At 44.2% G+C, this 25,624-nt stretch overlaps 2 protein-coding genes, 1 long non-coding RNA gene, 1 other non-coding gene and 1 pseudogene across 6 annotated transcripts; 3 read left to right on the top strand and 2 right to left on the bottom strand.

Moving 5' to 3' along the window:
- On the bottom strand, positions 31-5,258 carry LOC8058981 (acyltransferase-like protein At1g54570, chloroplastic). 2 transcript variants are annotated; one of them, XM_021453773.1, is made up of 14 exons: positions 4,517-5,256; positions 3,418-3,469; positions 3,290-3,345; positions 3,002-3,160; positions 2,805-2,909; positions 2,399-2,505; positions 2,181-2,302; positions 1,873-1,981; positions 1,549-1,679; positions 1,097-1,466; positions 904-1,017; positions 740-825; positions 518-627; positions 31-388 (listed from the first exon to the last, which is right to left on the bottom strand). In XM_021453773.1, the coding sequence occupies exons 1-14, from the start codon at positions 4,860-4,862 to the stop codon at positions 198-200; spliced, it is 2,058 nt and encodes a 685-aa protein (XP_021309448.1). In that variant the 5' UTR covers positions 4,863-5,256; the 3' UTR covers positions 31-197. The 2 variants fall into 2 exon arrangements, 1 of the variants encoding a protein (XP_021309448.1); XR_002450110.1 differs by lacking the exon at positions 31-388 and having other exon boundaries at positions 534-627; positions 740-815; positions 4,517-5,258.
- LOC110432473 lies at positions 11,817-12,997 on the top strand. 2 transcript variants are annotated; one of them, XR_002449916.1, is made up of 2 exons: positions 11,817-12,360; positions 12,462-12,997. It is a non-coding gene; the product is annotated as an uncharacterized LOC110432473 (long non-coding RNA). The 2 variants fall into 2 exon arrangements; XR_002449917.1 differs by having other exon boundaries at positions 11,817-12,327.
- Positions 14,810-15,520, bottom strand: LOC110432758 (annotated as a pseudogene).
- Positions 16,118-19,468, top strand: LOC110432759. Its single transcript, XM_021453565.1, has 4 exons — positions 16,118-16,136; positions 17,005-17,092; positions 18,765-19,017; positions 19,265-19,468. Exons 1-4 carry the CDS (start codon positions 16,118-16,120, stop codon positions 19,373-19,375), a joined length of 471 nt encoding a protein of 156 aa, XP_021309240.1. The 3' UTR covers positions 19,376-19,468.
- Positions 19,496-19,569, top strand: TRNAN-GUU. Its single transcript has one exon. It is a non-coding gene; the product is annotated as a tRNA-Asn (tRNA).

The following is a 25,624-nucleotide window of genomic DNA, read 5'->3' on the forward strand; positions in this document are numbered from 1 at the left end:
CATTTCTCCTCTTGACTTGAGCCCATGCGCTTTTGCAACGCCAAAAATAAATACTTCTGTTGATATACTTGCACATTTACAGTTATGAGCTCTGACCTGAATTCTATTGTCCTCTATATGCTTTGAATGGGCTATGAAACGTTTCACAAGAAAAAAAAAGAATAATATAAACAATTGGTATTCTCGAAGTGAACATTTCACGGTTCAAATGTGGGTATTTCTGCATCGAGACCATGAACTGCTTGGTACAGAAGCCTGGGCAGTATACTCCTGTAGGGGTCCAGCTCCCTTTTCTCCTTCAGATAGTTGATACAGCTCTCCACCTCAGATTTGACTTGCAAATAGAGGCGCTGCGCCTCCTCTTTGTCTCGTAGTCCTTTCTCTCTCCCTATGCAAGCAAGCAAGCTGAATTGAGAATGTTTTTGACCCAACTTCAAGTTTGAGAAGCGCTCAAACGCATGTGCATTCAAGTTGACATTGAACGAGGGGATATAATGAAATATTTTTGAATCTCTACCTCTTGTTTCAATAGGCTTTCCAAAGGCGAAGTAAAACCGCCCTGGTAACTTAGGCGCAAGCACTAGGGGGTGCATTCTTTGATCTTTTACGTCTCCCATGGAATCAGTCCTATGAAACCACAGCTCAGCATCAGGAGTACAGGACATCAATTCCCCGAAAGGGGGGGAAAGGAAAAAGAAAAAGAAAAAAAAAGAAGGGGACTTGAATTTGGGCAGCATACCTTAGCTTCAGTCCATCGCGGTTTAAGGCGTTGTCGAGCATATCATAGAAGGGAACCTTCAGAAGATCGTTGTAGTCTAACAACAACTGAGATGCTAAACTGAGTAACTGACCAGCCATGTTCTTCAACTGAGATAGCGTATTGGAAGGCACAGTAGCACTTACATGACATATATCATCTTCTCCCACTACTCCAAATGGTATGATCGTTGCTCCAAACCTGGATGCCATTCTCACGAACTCAGGCTGCTCCGGCCAAAACAACTTGTACTCCTCTCCCTGAAAACCACAGCCTTTAGAGCTCAGACATATTTAACATAGATAGGAGAAACAAAATCACATATTGCCAAACTATCACCTTTCTGTGAAGCGCTTCCCGCGCACCTCCTGGATACAGCAGCACAAACTCCTTATCTGCAAGCAGCTTGTAGAAATTGGCACCTGTGACCGGCACCGCCCCCATGATCCGGTGCAGGTCGAAGTGCGCCGAATCGGGCATCAGCAGCTCCGTGCTCTTGTCGAACATGAAGGGGTGAGCCAAGCCCCGGATGTGGATTCCGGTGCTGCTCAGGATCCCTGTGACCATAGGTCCAAGCTCAAACCCCATGAGCATGTGGTACCCAACCAGCACGGCAGGGCCCTCCCTTGGAAGCCCTGCCAGGCCCCTCACTATCTTCCCGTCAGGCAGTGTTGATAGCATCACTGGGTCAGTGACAAGCTTTAGGATCCTGAAAGGTTTTACAAGTAGCTTTTCAGGGACTGTTCGGAGGCAATTTCATAGGGTTCCTATACCGTTTCTTGTAATGGTACCTGTCGTGATTGATAGCTTGTTGGAACTCATCTGGAGTAGGAGGTAGGTAGTCTGAAACGAAGTCTGTCTTCCTGGTGCGGCGGTAGTACCCAGCTCCCTTAATGGTTGTTGCGAGATCAAAATCGGCTTCCTTTTAGGAATTGTGAAATTGTTGATCAGAGCTTAGAAATGCTTGCAAAACAGGAAGTAGCTGTGACCATAACCCACAGGAACACAAATGGAGAACAAAACTTGGCTAACTAGTGTGGAACTCAGTTTTATGATATTTTGGAATATAGCAACAATTTAGTCATGTAGATGAGAGAAAAAAAAAGCTACCATACCAGTAAGATTTTGTGGCCATTATCTCTGAAAAGACGTGTTCTGCATTTCTCTAGAGCACCACGGAGCCTCTCAGCCTCTTGGCTGCTTGGTAACAGTTCATCATTTCCACTGGCAAAATAAAATCAAATTCAGATCCAATTTGACCTTTGAAGTAGGAAAATATTTTCAAAGTTATTATTTTTCATGATTCCCATGTAAAGCATGTTTCAGACTGTTCTTCTCAACCTTTTACTAAGATTGAGGGCACATATATGATCTATGGAAGAATGCTTCTCTATTTCTGTGCGTGGCTTTCTGTAAGCCTTACCTGGCTAGCACCAAAGTCTGGGCCTTGACTGCATGTAAACGGGAATTGACAAATGATGATGCTGTCTTCAACATTTTCAACTTACAAACAATAGATTCCTTTGTCAGAATATCAACCAAAATCTGTAAGGAAAAAAAAAAGAATTAAGATCATCGTGTAGAAAGGAACTGAATCGCTAACAAAGCAAGCTTCACATGTTTTGACTCTTTTGAACTCACCATAAGGGAATCCAACAAATTGGATGTGATCTCTGATAATGTCTGACCAGCTTCTTGTAGAGAGAAGCCAGGTCCAACAAAAGTTGATGGCATCTTCATGAAGTTCCCTAAAAGTATTAACTATGATAAGAACTCAGCAGATACAAATCAAATGATTATGATTTTGATGCTATTTTCAACTATCCCTGGACATTGTGCTAAGTGAAGTGAAGAACTATATCTGACAACAAGGGACAAATGTGTCTTATACATTGGAGAAACAGATCATGCATTTTAGAAGCCACGTCTCTCATCTTTTTTTTTTTGGCAAAAGTACTTGCCTCCCGAGTAGATCGAAGAAGAATTACCCTAAAATGATTTTAGTGTAAAATCTCTAAAAAATTAGTGTACATAAGTAAATAAAAACCTGTCAGAAAATTTAGCAGCTGTGGAGTGGTCAAATGGAAGGGTTCAGGGACCAAATCCAAGAAGGCTGAGAGAGTTTGCAACTGTGATCTATGGAATGATGTTCCTGCAAGATGAGGCAAACTCCATTAGTTTGGAAAAAAGTGAAATCACTGCAAAGTTCAGAAACACAAAAACCATAGTCAATTGCAGCCTGACCTGGGTTTACTAGGATCAATACCAGGTCTATGTCTGGGTTTCGCGCAGCCACAGCTAGAGCGATGCACGATCCTACTGATTCTCCAACAAGATAGACTGGTCTATCTGGTGCTCTTGAGCTCTCTGATTTTACTGTCCTCTCCACATACTCAACCAATCCTATAGTTCGGGTGGATTTGTCAGTGTAAAACTAAACTTGCAAGTACATGTCTGTTTCCTCCAGTTGTCAGAGAAAAAGGCATGTCGCTGTTTCCTTTATTCTGAAAAATCCATTTGAAAACAACGTACCTTCAAAGGACGTTCGATCTTCAACTGGTATGTGCAAGCACCACACCTCAAACATCCTTCAGAAAGAACAACCATCAGTCACATAGAAGTAAGGGGGAAAAAAGGCCATTTATTAGACAAGTTCTTACTCTGCCAATCTCTCATGGTGCCGTACAAGTCCTAAACCAATTCCATCAATTCCTGCAAGGATCCGAGAATGGAAATCAGATAAAATTTCTCAGAAACGAAAGTAATGAAAGGTGGCAATCGCTTATATGTTTTAAAACATCACAGGTCAGGACAGTTTTGCTGAGATAGCAAATAAACATTGAAGCTAGCAAAAAAACCAAAGTTCCCAGTCAGTGCCTCTGCATCTGTTGTGCTGTCAATCGAACGGTGAAACACCGCACAGATGCACCTGTCCTCTTGTCTGTCCATCTCAAGGAAGATGTCTCTGTCCATGGTAATACTTACTACACTAGACAACTTCCATCAGCCACAAACTGGTACACAGTAAACTGTTCCTAAATAGCCATTTTCCCATGCATGCTAGTGGTGAGAAAGCAACCTTTTAAAAAAAATATGATAATAACAAAAGAAAGTGAGAAAGCAACACATGGGCCACATAGACTCCTATGGTTTTGTCAAACCCCCCCTCGTTTTGTTTATGTTATCGGCCTGATCTGCAGATGAGCAAGTTGCTTCTATTTTAGTGCTGTGCGCCTGTACTGTGCTCTGTTCACAACACGCGCAAATACTATTATTAGTGTTAATTACCGATGGTTTGAACTATTGTATGGCCACCAAGTCTTGTTATTAGTGCATTCAAAATGTTTTATCCTGCACTGCTGCCCTTTGGAACTCAAATGACAGTGAGACACAACAAGGTTTGAATGGTACGTGGTTAGCTGGTTATGTATAGAGACTGAAAATGACGTTATACTGTAACAAAGATCAATATGGCACAATAGCTCCACCTGGGATTATCATTCAGGTTAAAACTTACAATCAGCTGTGCTTTGTCAGAGTCCAGTTGTTTTTTTTTTCTCGAATACGTAAAAGTTTTGCTTATCTTTGTATTTAAGAAGAAGATGTTTGACGCGCTAGGGATGAAAAAGTATACAAAAGCGCAGAGTCCAGTTGTTGCAAAAGAATATTCAAACAGCGAACTTGTAGGCCGCACATGGGAATGGCTGAAGGAGATATTACTTTTTTGTTACCAAGGAAAGGAAAATGGTGGCACCGTACCGGGCAGGTAGAGCAGCGTGGGTGCGCCGGGGACGCGGCCGCCCCCGCACTCGAGCGGCGCGAACCACCGCGGCGGGCCGCCGTCCTTCCGCCGCGCCATCTCCCGCGCCGCCTCCACGTACTCCTTGACTCCTCGCCTCCTCCTCGCCGCGGCGCTCGAACTCGGCGCTCCGTGCGCGGCGGCGGACGCGCCAGCGCGACACCGCCACCGCCACCGCCACCGCGTCGTCGGCACCGCCTGCGGCGGGCGCTGCGCGGCGCGGCGGAAGGTGAGGAGCGGCCGCCGAGCCCCAGGCGCCGGCGCCGCGACGACGACGGGCGCCAGCGCGCCGGTGGTGGCCGGCATATGGTGGGCGCGCGGCGCGGCCGGTAGTGGCAGCTCTGGAAGCTTTTAGCTGGTTGTAGGCAATCGGCGGCCGCGCGGGAGGCTCAAGGCTGAGCACCTGGGCGCTTGCCGACTTGCCGTTGCCGCGCGCAGCAGCTGACCCTGACTGACAGCAGTGCGCGCGCAAATCGCGCGTTGCGTATCGAGGCGTGATTGGCGAGGGGCATACAGAAAGGGAAGCGGCGTTACGTAGGAAGCGCGCCAATTAAGTTAAGCCAGTGGTGGACCCTCAGTGTCAGAGAGGAACGAACCGCGGGTCTCGATCGATGGAGATGGAATGGATCGATCGCGAACGGAAGTATACTAGTCACGGTTCTCGAATTCGGCACGCTTCGCTTGTTGAGGATGAATAATGGTGGGTGATGCACAGCACAGCAGCGACGACGATGGCTATATATCTGTGGGAGTCAACGATCGAGCTCGCAACCTTTTTTTTCCCGTCATGTCCAATCGGGCATGGCAGCTGTTAGAGCAATCACAGTGTAGCAGTAATGGTCTATAGGAAATAAAATACTCTCTACTAGTTAGCTGAAGTATCGTTAAGGTCATCCATATAGCAATCTATAACAAAAAGATATCCATAGTTGTATGTACTACCCATAAGAAATAAAAAAATGTTATTTTCTCTCTCTAGCTCTCTTTTGTGTCATGATATATGAGATGGTTGGAAAAAATAATTTTTAATCTGTAGTAGAACCTACCTTATAGACTACTTTGTTAGCTGAACATTATAAGTAAATAATAATAACTATGGACTACTTATGTGGGTCTTATGTATATAGACTACTTGATCCATATACATTGAGGTTGCTCTTAGACCGTGTTTAGTTGGTGAAGAGAAAAATTTCGTGACACTGTACCACTTTCGTTTGTTTGTGGTAATTATTGTCTAACCATGGACTAACTAGGCTCAAAAGATTCGTCTTATATATTTCGACTAAACTGTACAATTAGTTATTATTTTCATTTATATTTAATACTTCATGCATACGTCTAAAGATTTGATATGACGAGAAATCTTGAAAAAAAATTAAGTTTTGAAGTGTAAGTAAACCGTGCCTTAGAAGTTAGAATACGACGCTACTATGTAGCTACGAGTACCGCAGCCGCAGCGATGGGATCGAGGCATTGTTTAGTTGACTCTGAAAACTAAAAAATTTTTAAAATTTTCTGTCACATCGAATCTTTCAACACATGTATGAAGCATTAAATATAGACGAAAATAAAAACTAATTGTATAGTTTAACTGTAAATCGCGAGACGAATCTTTTAATCCTAGTTAGTCCATAATTAAATAATATTTATCATAAACAAATAAAAATGCCACAATAATGAAATCCAAAATCTTTTCGCATGTAAATAAGACCGGAGAGTGCGTGGCCGTCCACGAGCAGGCGAGCAGAGATCCGGGAGTCCGGGACACGTACTCGAAACCTGAGGCAGGCAACCTACCACCGCCGGATACAAAGCTTCCTGATCCTGATCGATCAATGTACTCCCTTCATCTAAGAAAGAAGGTGATTCTAGCACAATATTATGTTTTAGTATCTTAAAAATTTGATCAACTATAGATAAAAAATATAATTTATAAAAAAATAATTTAGAGTCATAAATATGAATATTATTCACTAAAAATTTGGTTAAATGTGAACCACTTCAACTGGATGCAATTCTTAGTTGTACTATATTCTTTTGGAACAGATAGAGTACAAATGAGAGGAGCACGACAACACGCTCAGCGAGCCTGGTTCGATGCTTGACCTATCATAATTTATAGTTTCGAGAAATGCAATCCTCAGCATGTAGGTTTAACAGTTCTTTTTGAGTTTGGGAAGTACAACATCAGTACTAGGGGAAATCGAAAATGAAATAATTCGATCGAAACCAAATCGATAACTATTGGGAATCGATTATTCTTAGTCAATATAAGAAACGTAGTATGATATATGGACTCATGCTGCGGAGGAGTCGGAGCCGGTAAAACAAAAAAATAATAGTTTCATCGACTTCTAGTCCATTTTAAGCAAAAAAGAAAATAACTCCTCACTATAATGTACTAGTACAAAAGAAGCTAGAGCCGGAGCCGTCCAAAACTCTACCAAATAGGAGTCATAAGTATGGCATCAGACAATTTAAGCCAGACACGGATAGCTGAGAGATTGGAAGGAGAATATGGTCAAACACTTTTGTTAGATTGGGTTGCACTATGTAAAGAAAGTTAATCACGGACGCGTCTCAACAGGCTTTGCATTTGCGCCTCTTATCCTCGGAAGGTTTTTGTTGATGTGTTGGGTGGGGGAGGAACATGAAAAAACCTATATAACACTTAATTAAAACCTATATCACCGTTGACCCTAACATTAACCATAAACCAACATCTCAGTTCTTATTTCTTATTTTTTTTGTTTTTCCTATAAATTTTAAAAATAAATAATAAATATGAAATAAATAATAAATATAATAGTATAGGTCTTTTTTGCCCTTGATTGACACCTTCCTTAATAATAAAAAAATTCCACGTTAAGTTATTGTAACGAGCATATTTGCTCCTAATAGAAATAGAAAAGAGCTTGTATATGATAAGACTGTCTCCAACGATGGAAACGCATTGGGTCGTCCACAGGGAAAAAGGTCGGCACCCAAACTTTAGATTCCCCAACAGCCAACGCAAATCATCCCTCCACGAACGCTAGGAACCGCCCCTCGCCTCCTCCTCCTCGAGTCGTTGCGCCAGCTTGCACTGCTCCTCCGTGCCGCCTCCCCTGCCCCCACTCACGCTGTGCCGGGGATAGCCGCGACTTCGCAATCGGCGATGTCTTTGCTGCCGCCGCCGCTGGCTTGGCTAACTCGTCCATGAGCACGACGGCCAGCAGGGAGATCTGGTGAAGTTTGGGTGGAGACTGCGACAGCGGTAGTGCTTCCTGATCTCTGCCATCGTGAGACAGACTGCTTCCCGATCTCTGCCGTCGCGGGGCAGACTCTTCCAGATACGCTTTCCTCTTCCTTCTCCTCTCGCGAAACAGTTGTGTGGACGCGGCAGAGATTGGGTCGAGGAGAGAGAAGGACGCATATTTGCATTTCCACTCCACGCCGACGCAAATTGGGTCTCTGCTTTGCCTACTTTGTTGGACCATGTTTTTTCCACCTAAACCGACGTGAACGACGCATATTTAGGTTTGGGTGTTGTAATAGGTAATCTGTTGGAGATAGTCTAACAGCTCGCTACGTTCGGGATAGCAGGATCGTTTGACCCAGACCCGGAGCAGGGCGTGCAAATTAAAGCCCATGAGTTTTTGGGCCAATCCATGGCATTCTCTAATGACGGGCTAGTCTAAATGAGTCCACCGCTGTCCGGAAGCAAAATTATTCATTCATGAACTACCCGGTGAGTCCAAGTTTCCTCTTTTGAAGCATAATAATGCGAGAATTTTTTTCTACATTTAATGATATTATTAGTTTTTTTAGTAAGCGACCTGGAGGTGCTCATATAGTGGAGTGTGTATGCATACGTTTATAAAAATGTAGTGTATATACATGTATACAAGTATCTATGTTTATAACGAGATTAAAAAGAAAACAAAAGAAATTAGAACTATTATAAAACCATCCATATTTGGGCCCTCCGGTTAGTTTCAACGGTGGTAAGGCTACATGATGACACTCAATGCATAGTTTCATGGCACAGTTACCAAGACTATAAACTAGCTAACCGAGCCAAGTCAGCAATTTTGCTTATATGATGAAACTCCTTCATTTAATGATCCCGCCAAGTCAGCAATTTTACTTATGTGGCACCCTATTTAATGTGTATGACACTTTCATGAAACATGCATTGAGACTGGCCTTAGCGTCATATGTCCAAGGAAAAATCATAATAAAGTTAGTTAATTAGGGCATAATTGGTTTCCTGCATCTAGGCTAGCCAGGCCCACAGGACGCGACATTAGTGTGATTAGATGACTACAACAGCCCTTTAGCCAGGTTCCCGAGATGCAACAGGAAACAACGACCCCTCAACCGGGCTCACGAGAAACAAAATTTTAATTCTAACCTTTCTACTAGCACTCGCCACATGCGAGAAGGGCTAACAACATGCAATGTATAAGAGAGAAGGATACGGAGGTAATAAGGAGCTCCATTAGTGCACCAAATTGTCTCCAAGAGACGGATCTAGCAGTGGGACGGGCGAGGCTCTAGCACCCCCTCTTACGGCCGTTGGACCCATGAAGCCCTCCACTCCTCATAGGAATTTTTGCCATGAATGCACCTTGAAACATTTTTTTTGGATCTATTTCTGGTTGCACCTAGAGATGTCCAACGGACCGTGCGTGGCCAGCCCAACGTCGGTCGTCGGGCTATGCTGGACCGTGCCGTAGATTGCCTGGCCGCTACGGACCGTCGTGCCTAGCGGGTCGTGCCTCTACGGGCTTCGTGTCTGGCCTTCGGCCCAAGACACGCCTCGCGAGCCGATTTTCGTGTCGTACTGGCTCGTCAAGCACGCCGTGCCGTGCCAGCCCACGACCCATCAAACCGATAACAACTCATTTTCATCAATGTTTTCACCAAATACTAAAATATTTCATCATTTTCACTAATTAGCTTATTGATCATGGTGAGTCTGCATCGTTGGGACACGCCAAGCTCCGTTGCAAAACAAACCAATCGTGCGCTTGAAACAGGAGTTGGGTTCATCACTTAGCATAAGGAGCAAGAAAGAAGAAACAATTATTCACCCTGCTAGTTTTACGCGAGTGTGGTGTAAAGTTATCATATTTATAGTTGGGCTATACGTGTGTGTTTTGGCTGGTTAATTTGTACCCATATACATTTTACTGAGTATAGTCGGCTATAACATGTCTATAATTAGATGCTAAAGAGCACTGACACTGAATACCCATAACCTTGTTGTAGATAGAGTAAGATAATCTCCAATAGGTGACCTATAAGGGTATCCAAGTCTAAAATGGGTGTCCAATAGAACTATATTGGTCTCTAATAGAGTACCTATATAGAAGACCCATTTTGAGTGCTAGGAGAGACACAATTTGGATCTGAGTATACTCTTATTCTGGTGACCCATTTGCAGAAATGGTTATCTTTTAGGTTTTGTTATTAGAGGAGTCTAAAAATAGGTATTAAAACTTTTGCCTGTAGCGCTATCTAAATATAAAATAGGTCTTGTATTTAGGTTTTTATTATTAAAAATAGTCTAAGGAAAAACAGAAAAAAGGCTACCAAGGCATTAAAAAGGGGCACACAGAGATATGAATAGTTGAGGGAAAGATTCCATTGGTTGGCCGAAATCTGCAAACAGGAGCGACAGGTTATCGTGGGCTTGATTTTTTTTAAAAAAATAAAGTTGGAGCAGTTGAGGTCACTGGTGACGTCCAGCATTGCAATGCAGAATTGTAAACGACAGCAAAAATGGAAAACCCCATCACAAGCTGTTTGCCGATTTGCAGAATGATCGGCGTTAATTTGAAGCAATAGCCGCGTAGGGACACATTACCATTAGACCAGGAGTAGGCTAGCTGTTCAGTACTTTTACGTTGACAGGCAAGATGAGCAGAGATCGCCTTTCTTGTACTACTCCCTCCGTCTCTAAATACTCCTATTTCTAGAAGAAAAATTTTGTCCACAAATACTGCTATTTCTACTAGTATACTCAGTCCACCAACCCATTTAATTTCTCCTCGGAACTTCCGTGGTCCACCAGCCTATTTAATTTCTTCTAGGGAGTACTCCCTCCGTCCCCAAATACTGTTATTTCTAGCAGATTTTAGACATATTAGGGCTTGTTTAGATTGGGAACGAAATTTTTTTGGGTGTCACATCGGATGTGTCGGAAGGATGTCGCGAGGGGTTTTTAGAAACTAATAAAAAAACAAATTACATAGCTCGTCAGGAAACTGCAAGACAAATTTATTAAGCATAATTAATCTGTCATTAGCATATGTGGGTTACTGTAGCACTTAAGGCTAATTATAGAGTAACTAGGCTTAAAAGATTCGTCTCGCGATTCTCAACTAAACTGTGTATTTAGTTTATTTTTTTATCTACATTTAATGTTCCATGCATGTGTCCAAAGATTCGATGAGATGGATGAAAAATTTTTGGGTAGGGAACTAAACAGGGCCTTAGTGTGGCAAACAAAAGACCATTCTACCCTCAATTAATTTAGGTTCCACCATTTAATCATGCACGTTAAGCCATGGTTCTCTGGTTCCAACGAGCTGCATTTAATGCCAACTAAACAGACTCAAACAATTATCATGCGCCAAAGTACTACTCCCTAGAAGAAATTAAATGGGCTGGTGGACCATGGAAGTTCCGAGGAGAATTAAATGGGCTGGTGGACTGAGTATGTTAGTAGAAATAGCAGTATTTGTGGACAAAATTTTCTTATAGAAATAGCAGTATTTAGGAACGGAGGGAGTAGTACTTTGGCGCATAGTAATTGTTTGAGTCTATTTAGTTGGCATTAAATGCAGCTCGTTGGAACCAGAGAACCATGACTTAACGTGCATGATTAAATGGTGGAACCCAAATTAATTGAGGGTAGAATGGTCTTTTGTTTGCCAGAGACAGAGGGAGTAGTTTTTATTTAGGATTATCCGTCGAATTTATTAACTATTTAGCATTATTTTTTTTCTCTCATAATAAATTAACAAACAATAGTTTTGCTTATCAGCCCAGCAAAAGATGTCGTCGGGCCACATTAGTTATGTCCCTGGACTCGACCCAGCTGCATGGTACGTACGTGTGGGTGCGCGCTGCGCGCGGAGACATGCCGACATGAGCATGGGCACCGCCACCGCACAATACAAATCATTACGGTTACGGATGGCGGGATGGGGAAGAACATATTCCGATCCTGTGCTTTTTCCAATAAGGGAAAGATCGAGATATCTATATCATCTGTTCAGCCAGCGGCATCGGCATGGGCATGGACCGCGCCTTGGTTTTGCCCATTCTTTTCCGGTTCCCGTCGGCGTCAGCTTGCTGATTTGCGACTGCTATAAATGGAGGCAGCGAGGAGGTGGCGCACAAACCATCGACCAGCCCCGATCGGGAAAGTTTCAGGTCGGACCGCCGGAGTAGCTAGCTAGGTGTGTGTGACAGTGTGATACTTGAGAGAGCTAGCTAGCTCTAGCTGGGGAGTATAGTTTTGCAGAGATGGCCGAGAGCAGGAGAAGAGGAGGGGCCGGCCTCGCATGGCGATGAGAGCACTGCTCTGGTAGCCAAGGATGACTTGCCTGTGGCCTCCACTCCACCTGCGGCAGGAGGCTCTTCTTCTGCGCGCGCGTGTGTGTGTGGTTGTCGATCGCAGGCAGTCTCCTTGGCTAGCCTCAGCGGCTCTCATCCTTCATGCCAGGCTCGTCTCTTCTTCAGTTTAATTTCATCACTTGCTGCACTGCAATGTTCGGTCAGCAGTGCATGGATGCAACATGAGAATAATGTCACGGACTAGACATAAACAACATCTCAGTGTTTTTTTTTCTATCCGCTTATAGAACTCCTTACTGAACACTTTTGTTGTTTCTTTTTTAATACGTACAGTTTCATTCAGTCTACTACGTCCCCGGCCTCATCGCAACACCTTGAACAACCTTGGCTTTGGTGTGTTCTGTGACCTCCAGCAAGGGACGAAGGGACACTAACTGGGGGTTTTCAGGCACGTACGTTGAAATGGAGAAGGAACACACAAAGGGGTACAGATGACAAGATGGAGATGATCAGACCAATTCACGAGTTAACGGCACTTTATTTGCCCTTCTGTTCATTTCTTATTCCTGCTTCAGAGTGAAGCCAGAGAGGTGGTTATGGGTAAAGTTTATTTTGCCTTTGAGGGCATGTGCCCTCACTTTCTCATTTATTGGATTCGCTGAGATGTGTATTTGCACACTTCTCAAAGCAAACTCAATGGGTGAGAGAGTGAGGGCATGTGCGCTTAAGGGGAAAAAAAACCGTCTTTGGTGGTTATGCAATAGAACAATACTTTCTTCAGTTAGAGCTTTCTTACAGTGCTCCGGCAGATGTACCAAATTTAATTAATAGTATCTATTTTTTTATGAGATGGAATGAAATTTTTTTTCTATCCTAAGTTTATAGACGAAATTAAAGAATGATAATGTCTCTAATCTAATATTAATGACCATCATTATGTCAGTATTTTGTCACTGAACAATGAAGATGATGGAGTGTTGTACGTAGCCATAACAGATCGAGATCGTATCACGGTACATAGCGTTTATACTAGTTCAATGCTCTTGAACGCAACACAGTTTATATATACAATAATGGGAACGTTATTTCTTCTGAGAATTTATTAGCAAAAAATTGGGAAGAATATGAATCGGATTACATTTTCAGGCAAACTATATACTACTTTTGTGCGTGCACACTATATATATCCACAATATAATTTTAAAAGGTTGATCATATGTGAAGCACTCGGCTTGAAGTGCGGAGACATCAAGCTAGGGGTTTATGGGATAGTATGCTCTTAGCAGGCGAACCTATTAAGTCAGGTCGTGTCAGACAGGTCTTGAGCCATACTCTAGCCTATCTTTTATTTGTTATGTATCATTGTAATTGTCTAGCCCTAGAAAATGAAAGGGGTTGCTATCTTGGAAAGCCACTTCTCTTATTTATAATGTCATTACACATTTCAATAACGCTCCTACTATCTAACCTAGCCTATTACCATACAAGGGAAATATAGTCCCTTCGCTTAGCCTCGACACTAACTTGGAAATATCACCATGTGCTACCAAACTTTCCGCTTCATGGTTCTGTGGTCCAAACCAGTAAACTTGGTGCACACTATTTTGATCCCCAAACCGCTAAACAAACTCAAGTCTACGTAGCTCACATGCTTCTTACATGATGTCATTATGTGTCCATTTTTTCCTTGGCTTGAGTGATTAGCAAGTCCTTCTCACTGTTACTCCGATCAACATCATCTTCATCACATTCCGCATGCGCTCTTGTTTCCCTTGTGCTTGTTGTAGATGACCCATGATCCTCTCTCATATTTGGTCCCTCAGTTCAAGAGGGCTTCTCATCCGCCCATGGTATATCGGCATGAACAGCTTGACTTTCTCTATCTCTATCGACCATCAAAGTCCTCTCCAACACCTACACCTACATATAGACAAACCAAGAAACATGTTGCACCGCCATCACTTCACGTCTAGTTAGTGATAAGCAAGATTCTAAATGGACTTTACCATGCTTGATAATTACTCATCGTCACATGACAAAGACACATCTCAACTGTGCCATTTCAATATGACAACAATCACTAAGCAACATCACGAATTTAGTTTTGCTTTTAAGATTACACACAATCATACTCACCCTCTATGAACACACGCATGCTCTATAAGCATTTTTAAAGACTGAACCTGACAAATTATTGAGATTGATTGACAAAGACGAATTCAGTAATTTGTGTCAACGTCAACGGGTCCACCGTCCACGGAGAAATCTCCAGAATGGTATAGGACACTGTTCTTTGCGGTATATCTACACAAGGGATCAAATCTATATCTATTCTAACAACTTTATGAAGGTCAACAGATGATCCGACAAAGAAACAAAGACGATCCAATACCTTTCGAAGGTCAACATGATCTTCCCGGAGATATACAGGTGCTCCTTGCAGGAACGAAATCATATATTCCCGGTCCCGGTTTTTTCTAATTTCGGCAAGCCGATAAGATGCACCACTGAATCATTGACATATGGGCAGGACATGCATCATCTGGATGGATGTGATGTGCACATTTCAAGGAAAAAGAGGAGATGAGGATATGTTCGATGCTGCAACCTGCAAGGGTCGTTTCTGCCAAACAAAGCTCTCTCTCTGCTCTGGTAGCTGCTTCCATCTTCTATATGTGACCTTACCAGCTACCAGCAGTCACCAACTCATTTCTGTACTTGGACAGTATAAATAGCCGAATGGCAAGCAGAGCATTGCATCCAAGGCACAAACAAAAACACAAACACAAACACACACACATTGTGTGTGACAGAGAGTGGCGTGGCGATAAGAGTCTGCCCAGATAGCCAAGGATGACTTGCCTGTGGCCTCTTGGCTTGGCTTGAGAGCTTATTAACTCTGTGCACGTTTAATTTGCTCTTCTTGTGGCCTCGATCACAGGCAGTCTCCTTGGCTAGTCCGGGCGGCTCTTATCTGAAACCAATTCATGATTCATTCGGATATTGATGAGCTACCAAAGCAGAGGAGTGGCCTTGCATGGCGATGGAAGCTCTGCTTTGGTAGCCAAGGATGAGCTGCCTGTGGCCTCCAGCTGCAGAGGCTAGCTAGGCTACACATTGCGTGGCCAAGCTCCTCCGCTGCGCGTGGTCTCGCAGGCAGCCTCCTTGGCTAGTCTGAGTGGCTTCCATCCTCCATGCCAGGCTCATCTCTTCTTCAGTTAACAACTTGTAGATACAGTAGCTTTGGAAATTGTGACACATCTCGTTTCAAAAAAAAAAAAAAGAAATTGTGACACATCATCAGTAGCAGTGAAAGTGCACCGACGTTGTTTAAGGCCCTGTTTAGTTCCCCACTCAAAAATTTTTCATCCATCCCATCGAATCTTTAGACACATGCATAGAACATTAAATGTAAATAAAAAAATAAACTAATTACACAGTTTAGTTGAGAATCGCGAGACGAATCTTTTAAGCCTAGTTACTCCATGATTAGCCTTAAGTGCTACAGTAACCCACATATGTTAATGATAGATTAATTATGCTTAATAAATTTGTCTTGCAGTTTCCTGACGAGCTATGTAATTTGTTTTTTTATTAGTCTCTAAAAACTCCTCCCGACATCCTTCCGACACATCCGATGTGACACCCAAAAAATTTTGTTTCCCAATCTAAACAGGCCCTAATTTATATCCCTTCTTCCTAAATGCAACTCGATCGGTATACAGTTTCACTTGACTTGGTGTGCAGCAGAAGCATATTTGTTTAGTTCGCAAAAAATTTCAAGATTCCTCGTCACATCAAATCTTTAGTCGTATGCATGGAGCATTAAATATATACGAAAATAAAAACTAACTGCACAGTTTACCTGTAATTTGTGAGATGAATCTTTTGAGCCTAGTTACTTCGTGATTGGACAATGTTTGTCAAATAAAAACAAAATGCTACAGTAGCCAAAAACAAAATTTTTTGCAAACTAAACAAGACCCAAGATGGAGGATTGGATAAAGCGTGAACGGATGGACCTGACGAGATGCAGCTAGCAGTTGTACCGCGCTTCGCTTTCGGTCGACCATCCAGAGACAAAGGGGCTGGGGTTTCTTGTCCAAGGACACATTTGAATTGAAGAGGGAACACGTAAGGATGGAGATGAACAGACCAAGTCATGTGATCGGGCAATTATTTTCCCTTGTTCTATTCATTCCTGTTTAGATCACCAAACCTAATTTTGGCTATTTTTTTAGCTAACTAGCAATTAGCCTATGTATCAAGCACGCTCTATATCGGATCACTACACGAGTTTATATAATATACAACACTATCTATGAACTAGTGTTTTTTTAAGACCAAAGCTATACAATACCACAGAATTTGTGAACTAGTGTTTTTTGAAGACCATCGGAAAAATCAGGATTCGCATTATAAAGATTAGCATTTTGCTCACTGCTACTCTCTCTCTCTCTCTCTCTCTCTCTCTCTCTCTCTCTCTCTCTCTCTCTCTCTCTCTCTCTGAGTTGAGCATTCGTCTGGATTGTCAGCTCCGTTTGGCGCATTATATCACTGAATTTGTCGTTTGGCTGATAAGCCATGGCAGAAAATACTGTTGACTGATTTGTTATTTTGTTGTGAGAGAAAAACACTGCTAAATGGCTGACAGATTCGACTGATAAGCTCAAACGAACATCTTGCCAAGAAAGGATTTCATGTCTTTTCATGGACCAATCAGATCGGAACAGACAGAGAAAGAAACATTGCAAATACCTTTTATTAACACGATACATTATTCAGATTTTTATGAACAATAACACAACGAAAATTCAAGTAACACTGTCAAGCAACCATAATCAGTCAAATGCTCGAGCTAATTTTCCCGTCCCAGGATGCCAGATACAACGAGCTTCAGGTGCATGTATGTCAGAAGCAGCAGCAACACTCATCCAGCATGCAGCAGCAGCAAAGAGCAGCCAGCCTGCAAAAGGAAACACATATGAGTTATGAACTATATTGAATGAACTAGAAACACTACAATGTTCCTTTCTCAAGACATATATGGGTTATGAATTATGATGAAAATAGTCATGCTGCAGCCTCCTCAAGACATAGTCCAATATCAGCACAAACTTACTCTTAGCGACATTGCACACCCAAAACACCATAGAGAGATTAGATAAATCCAGGTATCAAATATATTTGCCATATTTCAAAAACTTTAGCATGTTCAGAAATACTTCCATAACACATTGGCAATGTGTGTTATTTTCCCCGTTCAGCTTCACAGGTATATTGAAATTAGTTAAATGACTGATATTAAGGAGGTGCTGTTTTGGTCAACAGTAGTAATTGATGTACACATTAGATAACATTGACCTAATATGAGAGTGCAACATTTTATCAGAAAATAAAATATTGAGACTGCAGATTCACTTATTTTGTGTTAGGCCAAGTACAGAGCATAGTAGGCATTTCCTTCTATTCGAAGTACATGTCATCTTCGAAAGAAACTATTAACCAAGGTTTGACCTTGTAGACCTTATCAATGTCCTAAACGACATGTATTTTGAATCAGAGGGTGTAATCTCCACAATCTCAGCATACACCATGCAACAATACTTCATAATATTTCATGGCCAAGAAAGGTCGTTTATTAAACCCGTAACATGTCAACATACAGTAAATACAACCTATCTAAATAAGTTTATAAGCATGGCAACCAAGCCTGCATATATTCTTAATTTCATTCTTTCAACTATTGCAGATCATTGTTAGTCCTAGAAAAGATGCACAAACAGCAACACTGTAAGGCAACTAATCAAGCAAGGGAACATGAACAAATGAAATGTTACTAAGCTTTCGCGATATAGCTTAGCATTTGAGGCTATCTGCCATTTCAATGCGGAGACAAATCAAATCAGTATACGTTTTCAGTATGCCTAGAACATGAACAAAGCGTATGCCATTTTCATCAAGAAAATTGCAGAAACCAAATTTATTCCTTTCTTTTTACCAATTGTACATGGCTCAGTTCAAATATTGCTTATTTAGACAACAGATTCACTGATTTCCCTGATATAAATTGATCAGTTTGTATAAAAACATAAATTGATCAGCACAAGATTATTACTTCCTACGTAAATAGCTAAAACATATAGATGATTCCCTTTTTCTATCCTAAGTGATCAAAATCTGCTGCTGCGAATTGTGGAAACACCAACATGATGTGGTATTCCAAGAGCTCCCCCCTAGCGTGGACAGATTGGTCATGGCCTGAAAGACCTCAGCACAACTTTGGCAGTGCCGCTTTCCTAGAAATGCTCCTCTGCTGTCTTACTTCTGGAGTTTATATAGATTGGATGTAATGTAATCTGTATCTTTTCCCTGATTCATGTAATTGGCGCCACGCCTAAACCCGGGCCATGCCCCTCCATCCACCAGACTTGTCTGGAATCAGTGGTAATATAATCTATAATCTCTATCTTTTCCCTTGATTCATGTATTGTGCTCATGTAATGGCGCCACGCCTAAACCCGGACCACAGCCCTCCACCCACCAGACTTGTCTGGAATCAGTGGTAATATAATCAGGTGGGGAGTCAACCCCGTTGTTGTTGCTCAAAAAAAAAAGTGATCAGAAAAGAGCAAGGACTACATTACCATCCTTTCAGGAAGCCAAGGCAGCAGTCATCGTCTTCGTGGTGGTGGTGGTGGTGATGGTGATGGTGGTCGTCATGGTGGTGATGGTGGCCGTGATGGTGATGTCCATCGCGCGGCGGCGGGTACCCGTAGGGCTGCTGGCCGTTGTTAAAGTAGCCCTGGTACCCCGGAGGCGGCGGCTGCTGCGGCGGCGGGTAGAAAGGCCCCTGCGGTGGAGCCTGCGGCGGCGGGTACGGCTGCGCGTACCCTGCAGAAACAGCACCCAAAAAATCGGATCAGATGAGTAACAATGGGCTTTCCAAACTTCAACCGACCGAGAGAAGATCCAGCGCTGCATTCATGCCGACTCTCAGAAGGGTCACGACTCGATCTGTGGCCGACGGATTGGAACCGAAGAGGAGGGGATCTCTGACCGGGGAATTCAGATCGAGGAAACGGAAGTCGGTGCAGGGATTGGAGAAGACGGAGGAGAGATGGGGGGAGGGGGAGCTTGCCTGGTGGAGGATAGGACTCCGGGACCTTCTGGTAGCTCATGGCGCTGTCGTCGCCTCGCCGTGCCCTCCGATCGACGAACTGGGCGCTAGCGTTGTTGGAGGATGATGTTCTAGTTGGCGGAGGAAAGCGGGCCGCGGACACGCTCGCGTGATCTTGTACGATTCGGATATAGTCGCGATGAAGTTTATTTACCAAAAAAATAACTAATGTTCTAAAACATAAATTGCTGGAGTAGCTCAGTTGGTTAGAGCGTGTGGCTGTTAACCACAAGGTCGAAGGTTCAAGCCCTTCCTCTAGCGATTTTTTTAAAAAATTTACTACTTTATTTATATTTGTAGTTTTTTACATGCCCTTCCTACTATTTCACTACTTTATTTATAATTTTCATTTTTTATTTTTTTTACATACCTTCCCTCTAGCGATTTTTAACTATTTTGCTACTTTATTTTATTTTTTTCTAATTTCTTTTACATTTTTTGTGTCTTATTAAGCCTTTTGTTGTTGTTTTTCCTTATTGTGCTCTAGAGATTTTTATAGCTAGCTTTGGAACTTTCTTTAACCGATTAATGGCAAAATGCTTAATCAATTTGACTCTTTGCTGTTTTTTCCTCTTACTAGATAAGTGCCTATGCATTGCTACGGGTATATATATAATAAAATCCCATGACATACAACTCCACACATAAAACATATGTAAAGTCTCGTGAATCACAAAACAACACCAAAATATATAATTCAAACTGCTTTCTTTAAAATCAAAGAGAAGGTACAATTTTTTACTTAACTAAGAGTCTAAGACTAACGAATACCCAATTGTTTTCTTACTTGAGGCTAATGCAGTGTTAGAAAAACTGTTGTTCCAGCGCATCCTTGAGAGCGTAAAAAATCCTATACAATCATTTCCATTCAACTCAAACTCACTGAATATTGCAAACTGAACAACAAAATTTTACATTTGGTCGACCTCTTTCTTATTGTTAAAAAATTAATAAACAAGATCTCTATCAACCTAAGGGAAAATTCAAATAAATTTAGTCAGTCGCTATCAGTACAAGAACTAAATCATTTTTTTATCAAAACACAAAACCCAATTATAATCTGAACATAGAGTTTTCTGTCACAATCAAAGTAAGGGACAACAAAAACACTTTTAAGGGATACTGTGAAGACCTTTGCAGTAGAGAGGGAACATGTACGATAATCATTTGAAAACTCAAAAGCTAACACATTGTTTGATTTTAATCCATAGTGGCAGAAAAGAATAATACATCTTGTAGATAATAGAATTGTCACCATGATATCAACGCAAAATGGTTCGGATCTTAATTGAAGAATCAAAACCGTGCATATTATACAATGTTCATCAACCCGTACAATACTATGGTAGAGGTTATATAGGGTGTGTTTGGTTCATTTCTCCACCAAGTCTAGCTAACAAAAATAGTCTAGGCTAGCTGTAGCCAGCATTAGTTATACAACCAGCACTTGTTTGGTTGTTGTGTCTAAGCGAGTCTGGCCTAGCTAGATCTTGTTTGGTTGCTAGACTAGTTCTAGTGTAGTCACCTCTTTCTTTGCCATGGTGAGCTTATCCTTCATCTTATCTGGTTTGACAATGGCGGGGAAGGAAGATTCGATGGCGGTGGAAACCGATTTGGCGACGGAGGAGTCCGATTCAACGGTGGAGGCAGCAGGATCGGCGGTGGCGGCGGCGAGACGGACAACGGCCGGGGCATGGTCAGGTTCTTGCGCCGGCTGCCCACAGAGAGGGACCGGAAGAACGTCCTCAGGCGCACGTGGAGTGGAAGACGAATTCTCCGTACCCCACGGCCGGCGCGCGGAGCGGCTCCGGACACCGCCATCGCCTTTCCCGAGGCCTATCCACCGACGCCGATAGGGGGACCACGGGTAGGTGGCATCGGCGTGCACATCCCGCACGCGCCCGAGCGCCCGCACCACCGCCACGACGGCCTCGCGGATCTCGAGCACCGCGAAGTTGGATCCTGCCGCGCATCTCCACCCACCGCCAGGCCACGCCGTGGAGGCAAAGGTGCTGGCGCCGGCGCCACAGAGGCCCGCGTCTAGGTACTCCTGGTGCTCCTCTGCGCGGCGGTACTCTAGAAATCGCACCACGTGCCTGGACAACGCAGGCGGTGTTTCTTCCCCCTCACCGCCGACGCGGCCGCCGCTGCAGTTGGGGGAGCCGGAGCGCAGGGGCAGGATGCAGAGCGCGAGGAGAAGTGGGAGCAAGGCAACGAGATGCGGGTGGAGGCGTTGAGCTCGAGCGGCGGGATACGGTGGAGGCGTGGTGGCCGGTGGGGTACAGATAAGGTGAGCGAACTCATCCTAATCACGAGCACGAGCCAGACTTCGAGAGAACGGCCGAATCGGCCGTTTTCAGGAAGCCACCCAAATCTCCCCAATCTGGCTTGCGTTAGCCTGGATAACAGGCTAAGCAAACATCCAAATAAGCCCAACTTGTATTCATAAGCCTAGCTAGGCCCTAATACAGGGAACCAAACACACTCATATATGCATCTTATACCAAACATCCAGACTTATGGTCTTGTATTTGGGACTGAAAGAAGCTTGAATATATCGACTATTATAACAAACAAATTCTCCCTCCCCTTCTGCTGCGCATTAGCGCAGGGTCTCCCACGGTTACTAGCCTGCACAATTGTGCAAGGATCCATGCTAGTGTCACTGATTTTCTTTTATTGAGGTCTTGTTTAGTTCACAAAAATTTTCAAGATTTTCCGTTACATTGAATCTTTGGTCGTTCCGTTACATTGAATCTTTGGTCGCATATATGGAACATTAAATATAAATGAAAATAAAAACTAATTGCACAATTTATCTGTAATTTGTCAGATGAATCTTTTGAGCCTAGTTACTTCGTGATTGGACAATGTTTGTCAAATAAAAATAAAGTGTTACAGTAGCTAAAAACCAAAATTTTTACGAACTAAACAAGGCCCGTATATGTATACACAACGAGCTCGGATTTTTTTTACCATGGAATATGGATGGATAGATCACAAGTACATGACGACGACACAAAAAACTAATGCAGAAAATTGTCAGGTGTAAAACTAAGCCTGGCTAGCCCAAGTCTGTCTTTAACAAACCAGAATGACTTGTTTGGTTGCATGTATCAACTAAGTCTGGCCAACAACTAGATGTGTTTGGTTATCTGATTTGCACTACATACAATTACCTCTGGTGAGCTTACTCCCCTCTTAAACATTTCATCGAACACCTAGCATACGACGACGATGACCGAGACGTTGTCGGAGCTGCGCCTGGCGAGGGCCAGCTTGGTGAGCAGCGCGGCGGCCTCGGCGCACCACTTGGCGCGGCCCCTGCGGAGGCAGGCGCGTGCCACCTCGCACGCGGCCTTGTTGCTGACCACGTCCCACGGCCCGTCGCTGGCCAGGATGAGGCACTCGTCGCCGTTGGACCGGTTGGTGACCGTCACCTCCGGCACCGACGACACGTACGACACGCCCAGCACGCGCGCGCCCTCCTAGAAGATGACGCGCTCGCCCGCGGCCTCAATCCGTGCTAGCTCGTCGGGCCGGTCGGGCTTGTGGTCCGACGATAGCGGCACCGACGGTGCGCCGTCCCCGCCGCAGCACAGCACGGCGCGGCTGTCGCCGCAGTTGGCCACCACCACGCGCCGCTCCTCCACGACGGCCACCATGGCGGTGGACCCCACGTGGTCGCACTTGTGCGCGTCGCAGCGGCAGGCGCCGCTGGCGGCCGCGCGCCCGCCCACCGACATCACCTCGCTGTCCATCCGCGCGAAGCTGCGCTCCATTGCCGCGGTCCAAGACATGTCGTCGGCGGCGACAACGAGCTCCTCGCCGAGTAGCTCGTGCATCCGGTCTCGGCACCGGCAAGACTAGCCACGCGTGTGACCATCCTTCGCGTGGCTCACCGGCGGCCGGCGACGAGACATCTCTGCTTCGCCCCCACTGCAAGAGCCCTCCTCCTCCACTGCAAGATCTTCGCTTCGCCCCCATAGCAAGATTGAAAGGTCCTTGTTTGGTTTTGGTAATTGAGTGACAACTTAGGTGAACTAATAGTGTTTATATGAGATACACAGGAGATTAGTCCACAGGTGATGATGTGATGATGGAGGAGCTCATTGCATATGAGACATGACATGGAGTCATGTGACCAAGGTGGAGAAGATCAAGATGAGGCTTGGCTCGATGGACCGGTTGCAAGAGTGAAGGGCAAGTCGGAGGCTTTGAAGCGAAGGACCGCGTGTGACGGTGAAGCTTGAGCAAGACTTGGCGCCGATGGACCGAGGCAACAGTGAAGAGCAAGTGAGGTCAAGATCGATGAACCAATACGGTCACGTGATGATATGAAGTGGATCATATCATTTGGTGATTGGTTGGTGCATGTGTTGCATCAACATTGGAGGAGATGGGATGGAAAGCGCAAGGCAAAGGTATAACCTAGGGCTTTTCCATTTCACCGGTCATAGGTGTGTAGAGAAGTTTATGACCGGATTTAGGATAGATGGCCGTACTATCAAGAGGGGCAAACTTGTTTGCATATCGGTCATCTAGTGCCACTTGAGCGATCTAACTTTGCATACGTGTTAGGATCGAGTGGCGTGGCAAGTTGAGAGGCTAACTCCTTTGGGAAAATATTTGTGAAAATGCTAACACACTTATACATGGTGGTGTACACTTGGTGGTGTTGGCACATTTGCAAAGGAGAAGGTGTTGAAGTTGATTTTGTTCAACTTGGAGAAGAGAGAGAAGTCGTTCGGTGTTCTCCGGACATTAGGATGGCCTTTAGATTGGAATACTGCTTTGATCCATTTTGATTTGGATTGAGTATTCATATATATTGGATAGTACTCTAAGTAAGCTTTCCAAAATGTCCAAGATCATCGAATTTGGAGTTCGGAGCTAGAAGTCAGCAACCTAACAAGTTGAACTGCAGGCACAGGACGCACTGTTCCAGCGTCCGGTGGCACAGGACGCTGAGAGTCCGGTGCTGCTGCAAGTTTGCGTTGCTCTCTGCGTGTGAGTCCGGTGAGCACCGGACCGTCCGGTGTGAAGCAGCAGAGAGTCCGGTGCTACTGTTCCAGACGCGCGTGCGTGTGCTAGCCGTTGGCGGCAACGGTCAAGTTCAAACGGCTAGTGACACGTGGCTGTTTTTGGAGCACAGGACGCACTGTTCCAGCGTCCGGTGGCTCCCTGTGAGCGTCCGGTGCTCACGACTTTTGCCCAGTGAAGGGGCAACGGCTAGTTTAGCCTTTAGGGCTATAAATAGAAGTGGTGGCCGGCCTTGGCTGGTGCGGAGCACCCTTGGGACTTAGTGTCCATGCTTGGGGAGTGCTAGGAAAGCCTCTAACTCACTTGTGCTTGCAAGAGTGCGAATCAATAGCGAGTGAGTGATTCTAGTGCGTTGCATTGAGAGATTGCATCGAGTGGCACTAGGTGTTCGTGTTGCAAGCCGGTGGTGCTTGTTACTCTTGGAGGTTGCCACCTCCTAGACGGCTTGGTGGCTTGTGACTCCGTCGAAGCACGCAAGGAGATTGTGCGGTGCTCCGGAGAAGAGATTGTGAGGGGTACGGTGCTCACCCCGCGGGGATCGCGAAGAGCAACTCTAGTTGAGCGAGACGTGAAGAGCGACAAGTGGTCCGGCCGGGTCAAGTGCTAGAGCTTGTGGTAAGCACTCCACGTGGGAGAGTGTGACTTGCGGGTCACCACTAGCAAGAGGACCGGCGGCAACCTTGGAGCTTGTCTCAACGGGGACGTAGCTTGGTGGCAACCAAGTGAACCTCGGGAGAAAATCATCGTGTCAACATTGTTCTTCCCGTTGGTTTGCATGTCCCTAACACAAGCTTGTTCTTACATTCATATACTTGTGCTTATGTAGTTGCTCTTTTAATTAGTTAGCTTGTGTAGCTTGCTAGTTACCTTCTTGCTTGTGTAGCTAGAAGTAGTTCCCTTGCGTGACTAATTTGGTTTGTGTAACCTTGTTAGTCACATTGCTTAGTTTGTGTAGCTAAGTAAGTTGCGCTCTCTAATTTGGCATTAGTTGTCTTGTTATTGAGCTTGCTAGTGAGCTTAGGCTTTGTGCGCTTTGCCTCACTAGTTTGTGTAGGAGCTCCCCCGGTTTGTAAAGTACTAGTTGCATAGGTTTGTGTGACCTTGCTTCTAGATTTGGTTAGGTGAGCTCTTGCTAAGGTAGCACCTTGCTTGCTTGTTTAGGATCTTTTCAAGGTGCTAGAGAACTTAGATAGAGGGGTGTAGTCTTGGCTAGACCGATAGATTTAATTCCGCATTTGTTTTGGTTAGCCGACGCGATAAGTTTTAGAAAGGA

This window comes from Sorghum bicolor, chromosome 2, assembly GCF_000003195.3.
Source record: "Sorghum bicolor cultivar BTx623 chromosome 2, Sorghum_bicolor_NCBIv3, whole genome shotgun sequence".
NCBI lineage: Eukaryota > Viridiplantae > Streptophyta > Magnoliopsida > Poales > Poaceae > Sorghum > Sorghum bicolor.

Bases quoted from the DNA above. Each gene is read 5' to 3' on its own strand.
- LOC8058981 (XM_021453773.1), bottom strand. From the start codon at position 4,862: ATGCCGGCCACCACCGGCGCGCTGGCGCCCGTCGTCGTCGCGGCGCCG. The intron at 3,161-3,289 runs GTACGTTGTTTT...CCCGAACTATAG, and splicing joins AGATCGAACGTCCTTTGAAG to GATTGGTTGAGTATGTGGAG. The intron at 2,303-2,398 runs GTGAGTTCAAAA...TTTTCCTTACAG, and splicing joins ATTTGTTGGATTCCCTTATG to ATTTTGGTTGATATTCTGAC.
- LOC110432759 (XM_021453565.1), top strand. The intron at 17,093-18,764 runs GCCTGCAAAAGG...GAAAAGAGCAAG, and splicing joins GCAGCAGCAAAGAGCAGCCA to GACTACATTACCATCCTTTC. The intron at 19,018-19,264 runs GTACCCTGCAGA...GGGGAGGGGGAG, and splicing joins GGCGGCGGGTACGGCTGCGC to CTTGCCTGGTGGAGGATAGG.